Source organism: Balaenoptera acutorostrata, chromosome 9 (assembly GCF_949987535.1).
Source record: "Balaenoptera acutorostrata chromosome 9, mBalAcu1.1, whole genome shotgun sequence".
Lineage (NCBI taxonomy): Eukaryota > Metazoa > Chordata > Mammalia > Artiodactyla > Balaenopteridae > Balaenoptera > Balaenoptera acutorostrata.
In genome coordinates, this window is record NC_080072.1 from 74,603,679 (window position 1) to 74,616,681 (window position 13,003).

At 35.7% G+C, this 13,003-nt stretch overlaps 1 protein-coding gene across 10 annotated transcripts in view; it reads right to left on the minus strand.

The window, feature by feature from the left end:
- Positions 1 to 2,444: 2,444 nt before the first annotated feature.
- MTMR2 (myotubularin related protein 2) overlaps positions 2,445 to 13,003 on the minus strand; it is a 108,809-nt gene continuing 98,250 nt past the window's right edge. For all 10 annotated transcript variants that reach the window (XM_057552541.1, XM_007191194.2, XM_057552545.1 and 7 more), the window contains 4 exons: positions 10,240 to 10,332; positions 6,422 to 6,535; positions 4,116 to 4,292; positions 2,445 to 3,390 (listed from right to left, as the gene is read on the minus strand). In XM_057552541.1, the coding sequence (XP_057408524.1) occupies positions 3,229 to 3,390; positions 4,116 to 4,292; positions 6,422 to 6,535; positions 10,240 to 10,332 (546 nt within the window). In that variant the 3' untranslated portion in view covers positions 2,445 to 3,228. The remainder of the gene's footprint in view (positions 3,391 to 4,115; positions 4,293 to 6,421; positions 6,536 to 10,239; positions 10,333 to 13,003) is intronic.

Below are 13,003 nucleotides of genomic sequence, written 5' to 3' on the forward strand. Positions count from 1 at the left end.
AGTCTTGTAGTTTTCATTGTACAGATCTTTCACTTCCTTGGTTAAACCTTTCCTCAGTAGTATATTGTTTTTATGCTATTTTCAGTGGGATAGTTTTATCAATATTTTGTTTTCAGATGCTTCATCATTAGTGTAAAGGAATGCAACTGACTTATGTATGATGATTTTGTATCCTGCAACTTTACTGAAATTGTTTAGTCCCAACAGTGTTTTGGTTGATTCTGGGATTATCTATATATAAAACCAAATCATCACAAATAGAGACATTTTACTTCTTCCTTTCTGATTTGGATGCCTTTTTTTTTCTCTTGCCTAGTTGCTCTAGCTAGGAATTCCAATACTATAATGAATATGAGTGGTGAGAGTGGGCATCATTGTCTTGTTCTTGATCTTAGAGGAAAAACTTTCAATTGCTCTCCATTAACAGCTGTGGGTTTATGGTACACAGCCTTTATTATATTGAGGTATATTCTTTTTTTACCCAATCATCTGTTAAAGGTTTTTATTATGAAAGGATATTGTATTTTGTCAGATCCTTTTTCTGCATTTATTGAAATGATCATGTAATTTTTCTTTCATTTTATTGATGTGATATATTATTACATTTATTGATTTGCATATGTTAAATCATCCTTGCATACAAGGGATCAATCCCACTTTGGTCATGGTATATGATCCTATTTGTGTGTCCTTGAATTTGGTTTGCTAATATTTGGTTGAGAGTTTTTGCGTCTATATTCAGCAGGGATATTGGTCTGTAGTTTTCTTGTATCCTCATTTGGTTCTGGTATCAATGTAATGCTGGCCTTGTAGATGACTTTGGAAGAGTTCCCTCCTCCTTAATACTTTGGAAGTGTTTGGAGGAAGATTGTGTTCATTCTTCTTTATATGTTTGGTACAATTCACCACTGAAGCCATCTGGTACTGTAGTTTTCTGTGTTGGGATTTTTTTGATTACTGTTTCAGTTCCTTTACTCGTTACTGGTCTGTCATGGAGATGTCTCCTCAGAAATCTGGGGTGTTGCTGAAAAGCAATGGGACCCTCCAACTGCAGCCCACAAGCTGAGTAGACTTACACTTACCCTTTTCACTTCCCGCCTCCTCTGCTGGACAGGTTGCTGCCGCCGCCACAGCCAATGTCACCACGTCTCCCTTGGCTCCCTAGCCTCCTCTGAGGTGTCATTCACCCAAGTTCAGATACACGGATGAATCTCTCTCAGGTGTCCTGGTATGCTGTGCAGAGGCACTTGTGTCCAGTTATGGATTTCTGATTAGTTAGAAGTCAAAGGGAGAGGAAAGGAAGCACTGGTGCCACCACGTGTTCACTAAAGGATCATCTTAAAGGCACTCCACTTTGGAGACTCCTGCAAAAGGTAAAAGGAAACCCCTGGAAAGTTTTGAAAGGAGAAGTGACAGATTTGCACTTAGATTGCTCTGAATGGAATTTAGATTCTGAATGGAATTAGATTGCTTTGAATGGAATTTAAAGTGAATATGAGGGTATTAAGACTAGAAGTTTTAAATTCTTGAACCTGTTAAATCATCTACATTCTTTTATGTGGCATCAGACCAAGATGATAAAGGCTTAAGGGAGGGAAATGGTAGAATGCACAGAGAGAATGGATTTATAAAATATTTGGAATAGAAAACTTAGCTTTAATACTAACAGACTGGTCACTTAAATACTGTTATAAATTTTCTTGTAACAAATTTCAATGATCGAATCATTTTGGTACCAATTTTGCTAATATTGGATGTACTAATAACGGAAATTATACTTACTCATTGCAAAACGAAGAGCAGGGCAAAAGGTTCAGACTAGTGAGTTAAGTGAAAAAACACTGATTTTTAGTATTTGATTTATCTGATCAAACTGAACATTTCTCTTAGAGCAGCTGCTATGAAACACCCCTTTCCTCAAAAAAGTCCAAATAACATTTCTGCAAAAGAAACTTAAGGCAAACAACTTAGAACAAGGACAAAGTTTAAAAGTCAGTTGAAATTTTCTTTTAATTAAAGACCCAAGGGACAAGAAGCTCCTTTGTGTTACAGTACATAACATATGGCTCTTATACAGAGTAAAATAGACACCAGGGAGTCAAGTGTTTATACCAGCGCTGAATTCTTACTGTAGCAGCCAAAAAGTGAAGCAGGATTTCCTTTACTGGCATTGAGACTGTAATACATTTTTACATGCAATAAATTCTTTGGTAGACTTAATCATTCAGTGGAATCACAGAATTTGCAAAGGAAAGTAATAGTAAAATATTTCATGTAAAATTTGAGCACAGTACTTCTCACCATATGCTATTTATACAGACTTCAGAAAAAAGTCAATCCTACTAAACTTTTAAATACTGCCTCAAAATTTGCCAGTTAACTTCTCTGTGTTCAAAAAAAAATGTTAACTAAAATAAAGTAGGGCAGATAATGAGTTTTTTAAATATGTTTCAAGTAATTGTGCAAATGGAAACTAATCTGAAGGATGTGGAATTCTTTGAAATCCTGGACGGCTACCACTTTCTCCTCTCCATCCTCCTCCCAAGCACATCTGTAAGGCATCATTTTGGAACAGCTATCTAATACATCTTAAATTAAGTACATAAATAATGACAGCAATAATTTTCAACTATTACTACACCATAATATCCTCAAGACTTTGCCTTATTACATGAAGAACACGAGTTTTGAATGGTGAAAGTAAATCACTTACTACAAAAAGGAAAAACCCATGATGGGGAAAGGAGCATCAAATGATCTTGATTATTGACACTGAGGCCCAGTATGTATAATGCCATGAAATGTCAGTACTGGTTTGGTTTGAAAACTGGTGCTCCTCCTTCTGTGCAATGAGTGCTCTTCCATCAAGAAGTGTATTTCTGAAGTAGTTTGTGTTTTGATTTTACCATACACCAAAATTTCTGAGACAGCATTTTCCTTTTAAAATCAGAAACTTGTTCCCACTGTAGATCCAGGACTGAAGCATTGTAATATTCTTTGGGTGACTTATAAGATTAGTGTCATAATCATGTAATTACATGTGGGGTTATTTCACTTAAACCACCTGCACTGCTACAGTTCTAAACTCATCCTAGAGAGATTTAAAATAAATAAAGTGACTTAAGTTCTCTCACAGATGGGTTCTGTATTCAGAAACTTTCTCCTCATGAAGCTGCCGTTGTAATCAGAGTTCATGGCGATGACCGATGGCCCCATCCAGTAGTCCTCTCACACAACAGTCTGCACAGGAGTGACACACTGTGCAGGAGAACCGGCTCTCTCCGAGGATGAGGTTGATCGGTTGGAAATTTCTCTCTGTAGTTCCTCTACTTTCTTCTGAAGCTCTGCTCGTTTAGCAAGAAGTTCTTTATATCTGTTGTGAATGGGCTCCTACAAGAGCAGCACACCCTAAAATTATTTAACTGGGCAATCCTAAACAAACCCAAAGTCAAGTCATTCCAGTGTAGAGCTCCTTCCCTAAATGCTGCAATGTGTGTGTTTTCAGCTATGGGGACAACACCCACCTTTCCAGAACATCAGTGAAAATTAACTTCAGGGACTCCTCTGACACCACTGCTCTTTTCACTGGCTTCCCTAGTGCCCCCAAGTGTTTCCACAGAGTACCCTGCAACTGGTACTTAGCCAAATACAACAAATAATTAAGTAACGGTGTAATCCAAAAGCCAATACTCAAAGATTTCCTGTCATTTAGTTGCAGACTTTTTAGTCTTTTAAACAGTTCTAAGCAGTAAATATTCCATAACATTTAAAAAAATCAACCAGAATTTTGTTAGGCTTTTAACTTTCCTAAAGCTATTTTCTCCAGCCTATTAAGACAAGACCTCTAGTCCAGCACCCTCATTTTATAGAAGAGGGGAAAAAAGACAAAACAGAAGTGACTTGTCCAAGGCCAAACAAGCGAGTCATGATAAGAATCAAGTGTACTGATTATCCCTATGTAGTGCTTTTTCTACTATACAATTAAAACTGTTAACAGGAAAAAGTGAAAGCTTTGAATATGCACAGATAATTTTTCTAGATGCTTTAAAGGGGACGAATGTAATTCATACAACTGCATGGATAAAAACTCTCATTGTATATTGCAGGGCATATACCTGTGGCTTCATCCGTGGATTCCACCTTACGTAGTATCCCACCCAGAGCTCTAGGTGGCGCATGCTGGCTACTGGATAAAGGACATGATTGGAATAGCTCCCATAGAGAGGATTAGTGAAGTCCTCCAGCTGACTATTTATGTAAGACCACAATGACACAGTCCTTTTGGGAAGATTCTATAAGAAGGAAAAAGATTCTCCATTACATAAGCTAATTATACTTTAGATGGAATTTGTAAAGAGGTATACTGTGCTCATTTAAATTGTTTCAGAGGGAGAGAGAACTCACAACACTGTGGTGACAGCCCCACTTAGATTAAAATTAGAGGGTATTGGAAAACTGTGCAGTTCCACAAAAAGTTAAACAGAGTTACCATACCAGCAATTCCACTCTTAGGTATATACCCAAGAGAAGTGAAAACACATGCACACACAACCCAGTACACAAATGTTCAAAGTAGCATCAGTCATAGTAGCCAAAAAGTAGAAACAACCCAAAAGACCATCAACTGATAAATGGATAAAATGCAGTATATCAATACAATTGATTATTCAGTCATAAAAAGGAATGAAGTACTGATACACACTACAAATTGAACCTTGAAAACATTATGTTAAGTGCAAGAAGCCAAACACAAAGGCCACCCTGACTGATTTCATTTATATGAAATGCCCAGAAGAGGCAAATCAACAGACAGATTAGTGTTTGCCAGGGTCTGAGAGGAGAGAAGAATGGGGAGCAACTACTAATAGGTATGGGGTTTCTTTTCAGTGTTCTGAAATTAATGGTGGTGATGTCTATACAACTCTAGAGATGCTAAAACCCACTAAGTTATACACTTTAAAAGAGTGAAATTTTATGGAATGCAAATTATAGCTCAGTTTTAAAAACATTTCTTTTTTTAAAGATACAGTGAATCCTATTTGAGGCTCTCAAAAAATGAAAGTATCTTTGGAAGTTATCTATTAATTACCTAACATGCAGAAATTCTCTTTTTCTGTACCAATAATTGTTTCTTTTATTGCTGCGTAGTAGTACATCATATAGAAATACCACAGGTGAAGGGCATTTAGGTTGTTTTCAGTTTTCAGCCACTGTAAATAAATGTTCACTGGTATGAACATTTGTGGGAAGAAAATCAGAATTTTGTGGGAACAAAAGTTTCTATTTCTCTAGGATAAATACCCAGTAGTGTGATTACCAGGTCATATGGTAAGTAAATGCATAGCTTTATATACAAATGTCAACTGTTTATGAGACACTCAATAAATTCTTGGTTGCCTACTATGCACGGAAATATTTACTGCATGCTACATACTGAAGATGTAACGGTGAATTAAAAAATTTAATATCAGTCGTCAAGGAATTTCTAGTCTAGGAAGCACTTACTACATGGCAGTTATTATAGTGTTTTGTATGGTTTATTTTATGTAATCCTCACAACAGTAAGCAGTATTAAGTACTTAAGTAAATAAGTACTATTATCCCTACTTTACAGAAGCCTAAATTAACTTGCCCAACTTCACACAGTAAGTCAAAGATCCAAGATTTGAACCCAGGCAGCCTGGCCCCAGAGCAAGCATTCTTTGCCACTAGGCTTTATAGAAAAGCATGAAGAAACTATTTTATAGCCACATTTTTTACAATGAAAATTGAAGCAGAGGGAGACACTAATCAAGATAATTTAGAATTTCATACATAGGATAGATGTATTTTGAGGAAGACAACTTGAAATGTAATCCTTACAAGGTTTCTTCTAAATAATATCAACCACTTAAGGTAACTCTGGGGAAGTGGGGTAACAAATTTTAACTTTCTACTTAATATCTTTTCAGTATTCGAATGTTTTATGGTATTATTTTACAATTAAAAAAAAAACTAAAATGGCTCATACATATGCAGAATATATTTGGGGAAGTGAGCTGTCCATTCATTCAAATACATTTTTTTTTGCTAATTATATTTTTCTGCACCTGTTTTGATGGTTTTCCATCCTGCAGGGAGTAACAGGTACATGGGCACTCCTAAGACTCCACATACTTCAGTTCTCTTTAGGAGACGCTGCTTCCTACCCATAAACTCAACCGACAGCTGGCTAGCATGTTCAGCCTTGTGACAGAGGTGCTTTAAAATAGATCTGGTTCAGATGTATGGAAAGAAGCATACTACAGCATATAAAATAAAATACAGCTAAAGGAATCATCCAAAAGAACAACTGTTCAGCTGAAATCCATCAGAGGATGCACTCTAGTAGAGAAAGCACATATTAGGGACACAGGGGGAAGGGTCAGGGCTCATGTTTTACCTCTTTTCCTCTCTGCTGTTCACTGTTACAGAGGAATGTTCCAAACAAACAGCTATATAGGTGGTCCAAAATGGTAATGAGAAAATATTCATTGAATTCAAATGCTGTAGGAAACTGCAAAATCAAACACCACAAACACACAAAATTATTAAGAAATTTTCTCAAGCATATTCATCCCTGTATACTGGCAGATCCTTTGTAATACTTCTTAAAATTAGGCTAAACAATATTCAAGACTATATATTTCTAAGCCATTATGGTATTATCTGCTTGGTCTTCTGTTCAAATTTATTTTCTGAGATAATTTTTCCTAATATCTCCTTTTCTTGTACAGTAAGAGTTTGAATGGTCTGATCTTGATGTTTCTGCATCCGTTTATATCAGTTAACCCTCAATTTGAGCCTAATAAATTCTGACTTGTCTTTCTCTGCCAAAAAAGACCATTAAGCAACATAGTAAAATGTTTCTTTAAATTTTCAACAACATAGTTTTGTTTTTAGGAATTACACAACAAAATATCGACTTCTCCAGAAAATGTCAGCAATGCACAAAAATAAATTCCAAGGCAGACATGCAGATCATTTAAAAGCCAACCTACTTATCTTTTCAAGGAACATGCACTCAAACCAGGATATCTTGTAATCCAGTACTTTGGCAGCCTCTTTCTAAAAAAAGAAAATTCACTGTCTCTTTAACCTAGGACAAGTGCTTGACTGGATGTCTTGCTATTACACAAACAACACAACTTTGGGAGCATGTATCAAGGACCAATTACAGATCCCAGGAAGAAGGGTAAGGGATTTAGTATAATCCATCCTATCCATCTAACGTTTCAGGAATTATTTGAAAGCTTCTATCTATGTAGGACTGTACCATTTATAGGACTGTGAAAAGGAATTCCATGAATATTTGGATTGTGGATTTGGGAAATAAATATTGGTGCCAAATTTTTCCTAGAATGATCCCTACCCCATAGTGGAGGAAAACAGTATGAACTGCATGCAAAAGGCACAGGGATGAAAACAACTTTGCCTTGAAGTTTCCTAAATTTATAAGCACAGTAATGTGGCAAATTTATCTTCTCAAACAATGTATCTTCTCGAACAATTCATTCTTGAATAATAATTTTTGTGGCTGTGAAGCAAATGAAGCAGGTAATAAAGCACATGCCAACATAAAGCCAGTCAATTGTAAGAAACTTTGTCAAATCCCATTCATTCATTTACAGAACAAATCCCATCTCCTGTACTGTTTTTTTTTTTTTAATTTTTTACTTATTTATTTTTGGCTGCACTGGGTCTTCGTTGCTGCGTGCAGGCTTTCTCTAGTTGCAGCGAGCTGGGGCTACTCTTCATTGCAGTGCGTGGGCTTCTCATTGCACTGGCTTCTCTTATTGCGGAGCATGGGCTCTAGGCGCATGGGCTTCAGTAGTGGCACGCGGGCTCAGCAGTTGTAGCTCACGGGCTGTAGAGCACAGGCTCAGTAGTTGTGGCACACAGGCTTAGTCCACGGCACGTGGCATCTTCCCGGACCAGGGATCGAACTCGTGTCCCCTGCATTGGCAGGCGGACTCAACCACTGCGACACCAGGGAAGTCCCCCCATCTCCTGTACTGTTACACACTCTTAACAGCCTTATTTATTAGCCAACCATGAATGCACCCTGACTCATTTCATTACATAGCAAGCCAAAGGAGCTAAGCCTATGATTAGTCTTTCATCTTTGTGGCAAAATTATTATCTCAGTTACAAGAAGATGGCTTAATCAGTGAGCATTTCCTCACAACAAAACTAAAATAGCATTATTTTAGAGCATTATTTAAATAGAGTACTAACTGCTGCTGTTGTTTTTAAAATTCTGAGCAGAGGAGGAATATTTTGTCTCCTTACATGTTTAAAATCTAAAGGGCCCTTTATCAACTGCTTCCTGATCCCAGGACTGAGGGGATGAGGATGAGGGCAGAAGGAGATGTAGAATCTGGCTAATTACATTATTGGCCCCATTTTAACAAATTTGCTATTTAAATCTCTGCACATTCAATTATTCATAAAACTGATGATTGCCAATAAACATTATGACTATCTAACACATTCAATGCTCAGGAAGAAAATATCACACAGAAAAATATAAGCAGACATTTACAATAAAGACTCACAACTATAGGGGTGTTTTAAGTTCTATCGATGAAACACAAGATTAAACTGGTTTTACATTATTTATTAACTTAAGCTCAAAATTAGAGTTAAATTGCTTTTAGATATACAGCATATAAAAAGTTAACACAACTACTAAGAAAGAAATGCATTTGTCATGTACTCTTCTATGTGAACAGTTGGTAAATGTGACTGATTTTGTTTTTCTAACAAATATACCAGAATAGTTCACACACATTGCTCCGTTCAAGGTATGTTCCCCAGAAAGCAGTACACTTAACCATCAATGATGACTTTTGTAGTCCTTTGATATGGCATATTTGATTTTTGCCAACATTGTCAAATATTACTTAAAGATTGATAATGGTCAAAAGTAGGTCCTATTGTTTTTGGTCAAACACCCAAAAAAAAAAAAAAAAAAAGGATTGATAAGGATTTGTAATAGCTAATATATCGAACACTATCTCAAAGGCAGTTCCAAAGGAAAAATTCAAACCTACTCCAAGAAGCAGTAAACATTATTAAACTAATAAGCATGTTGTACCTCCCTTCCCCCCAACACGCCAAGGGCCTAATTTGGAGAACAAAACTGAATTGTATACACATTTGCATCACATGTGTTAAAATACCAGCCTCAACAAACGGTAGTCATATCTATTACAACACTTCATTTAAGACAGCAGGTTTCAAAACAAATCCACCCAAATTGAAATGCTTATGGGGGAAAAATATTCGATATGTAATTAATGTATTTCACTTGAGGATCACCATTTTTCTCTTAATGAAATAAAGTGTATTTTATTGAAGCTAGAACACAATCCTAAAGCCAAGCAGAGCCAGCAACTGCCCTACTTTATATTCCTGTGGCAGTCTAATGAAAAACCAACCAGGCTCCCAGTTGTGTGAGGTCTAATAAAACTCTTGGATAAATAATTAACTGAAAAAAAAAATTAACTGATACACCAATGAACTGTATCTAACTTTTGGGTTCTGAGATTATTTTTCCTGAGTTAAACATTTTTAAGACACCAATTCCTTGCCTCATTAGTGAAGTGATCCCATAATAAATCAGGTGTTTTTCAATCTCCTCTGGTATCTTTCCAAAAGACTAAATCTATTTACAGTAATATTTCAAATCATTTGCTAGAATGTTGACAGATTAAGTATAAAAAAAATAATCTCTCTCTCTCTCCATACCTAAAAACAAAAAGAACTGAATCTATTACATACATACCTTGCCATAATTTCCATCTAAATACATTTTTCCATCAAAAGTGCTTAAAACAGGATTTCATTTCGCTTGAGTTACCTAGCCTATTTCATTTCTTTACCTCCTTTAGCAATGTACAGATGAGTTTCTGGGTGAATATAAAGCCATTATTTAACACTACTTGTCCAAAACAAAAGAGGAAACCTCTCAGGGGTTATTATCAATGCCATGCATTGAAATACTAATGGAATCAAATTGTCAGGTGTTTAATGCTACCTCCAAATAATATCCTTTAACTTAATTCATAATGTAATAATAGGTAATAGTTCTAGTACCTAGAACACTTACAAGAATTTCCATTTTACATGAAATGTAAGATAATCAGTGATCAAATCCAACTCTGACTTGGACAGCTTAAAAGACAGATGTAAGAATGGATATCCCAGATAAATTACCTGTCTTGTCATTTGCCAGACACAGTCAATAAACTGAAGAAAAACAGGTGATCTGTCTGCATCTGCATGGTTCTTGTCTCCATGGCCAAGTCTCTGAAGCAAAGAATGAAATATTACATGAGCTTTGTGGGATTTTTCAGCTTTTAATGAAAGTAATTTTATTTTCCAAGAAAAGTAATATTTGCTCAATATTTTTAAAAATCCAGAAAATCTTTTTAAAAGAGCACTGCAAGGAAAATAGAAATCACCATAATCCCACCAAGCAGAAATCTCTATTAACATTTCAATGTGCAAACTGCCAGGTTATTTCCTAACATGAGACACTTGTAACAGGAATTACAACTCAGTTTAATAAATAACACTCAGATCCTAAAAGGCTGATAATGGGACACAGAAGCAGTCAGACCTCAGGGCCCAGATTTTTCTTCTGGAGATTTATTTTGCCCTGAATATTAACAGTTCCTTGTACACTAGCTTCAGGAAGCACCCTTCTCCTTTAACACCTTGGCCAGTGCATGAAGGGGACCTGCTGCATCTGAGCTCCAGACTGTCTTTCAAAAAGAATTACATTAGCACAATCTTTGAAAACTTTTAAAAAATGCTTGACATTTCCCCTCAAGCATGCACTCACCTACGTTCTCAATTTTTTTTTTTCTCCTCTGAGGAATTCTGCCCCCAATGACTGAGATAAACGTCTACTCTGTACCCTAAAACATTGATTGTAAAAGTATGGTCCACAGACTTCCGGCAGCAGGGCAGGTCTGTGAGTTCAAAACTATTTTTATAATATTACTAAGACACGTTTTGCCTTTTTCAACGTGTTGACATTTGCACTAATGGTGTAAAAGTGCTGAAGGATGAAAACTTTTGGTACCTTAGGAGGAATCAGGAAGCAAGGCATTGAAATCAATCTATACTAGCAGTTATTATATTCTTCCCTGCCAAACACTTGCAGTTAAAGAAGAAAAAAAAAAAAACCAGCCAATCTCTCTTAAGCCAGTTTCCTTGATGAAGCAGTAAAAATTATTAACTTTATTACATCTCCCCATTTGAGTACAAATTTTTTAAGTATCCTATTAACAAAATGGGAAATATACATAATATGCTTCTGCTGCAGACTTAAGTAGGATGGTAGGAAACACGGCTTTTTCATGGAACATCATTTTGACTTGAAAGAACAATATATGAACAATGATTATTAAGACTTGAATATCTTGCAGACATTTTTTTGAAAACGTACAAAAGTGACTGCGTCACTTCAAGGAAAACAATGGACAGTATTTGTTACCAATGACACAATTCAATTTGAGTGAAAATTAGATTTGGGGGAAATTTTTATATGCTACAATGAGTTTGATAATACTTTTCTGATAAAATCAGTAGCGGTATTAACAAATGTGACTATATGATATTATATAATGAAATGCATTAATACTGGAAGGGCTGTGTAAATCAGTAAGCCAGTATTTTCCAAATTACCAACACTTGATGTTACAAAACCATGCATGGGTAAGAGATCTATTTATTCAAAGTGCAAGACAGACCAAAGGAATTTAATAGAACAAACAACGAAAAATTCATTGAGTTAGTTTTGGATTCCACATTACAATTAACTGCTAAGAAACTACCATTTGTCAAGTTTTGGCACAGTATCAAGAAAAATATCCACAATCCCCTGAAAAAAATTAAAATACTCTCTATTTTTCAACCTACATATCTGTGTGTGGTCAGATTTTCCTCATTTCTTCAACCAACAGAACATACTGCAACAGATTGAATGCAGAAGGAGAAATGAAATTCAGCTATCTTCTATTAAGCCAGACATTAAAGAAATTTGCAAAAAATGTAGAATAATGCCACTCTTCTCATTAAACTTCTTTATTTGTTTTGGAAAATACAGTTATTTTTCTTTAAAATGTTATTTATGTTAATATATAATAGTACTATGGTTTGAATGTTTGTGTTCCCCCAAAATTCACATGTTGAAATCCTAATGCTCAGTGTGATGGTATTAGGAGCTAACTAGGTCATGAGGGTGGAACCCTCATGAATGGGATTACTGCTCTTATCAAAAGAGACCCCACAGAGGCCCCAGCCCTCTCCCACCATTCAAGAACACAGCGAAATGTTGGCAGTCTGCAACCCGGAAAAGGGCCTTCACCAGAAGGCCATGCTGGCACTCTGAACTTGGACTTCCAGCCGTCAAAACTGTGAGAAATATAGCCGTCCAAATGGACTAAGAAAACAGATTTATTTCTTTAAATAATATTTAAATTTTTAAAATTTAATTTCTAATATGGTAAATACTGATAGATATAAACAAAGATCTTTCCGGTCATCAATAATTGTTAAAAAAGGAAAGAGGTCCAGAAATCAAAAAGTTTGAGAATCATTACCCTGTATTAACCATGTGAGCATACCCTCTTGATCAGATGTCCTTTAACTGTCAAATTCTGCTTTCAGATAACAACTAAGGGGGAAAAAATGGAGTAGGTAACCAGAGACAACAATTTAGGAATCCACTGCAACTTCAAACAGTCTGAAATATTTATGATTTTGGTTACATTTACATGAACATGTACAGCTCTGGCTGACTAAAACTTCATTCTTTTTTTTTTTAATGGTCTTTTCATGGTAAGTACATTTTATAGAGAACGGAAAAACATGAGCTATTTGAATAGATACTCCAGATGACCAATTTTATTTAACAATTCAAGTTCAAAAGAGCAGACTACCTTTAAATGTCCATTTCTTGCAAGTTTTT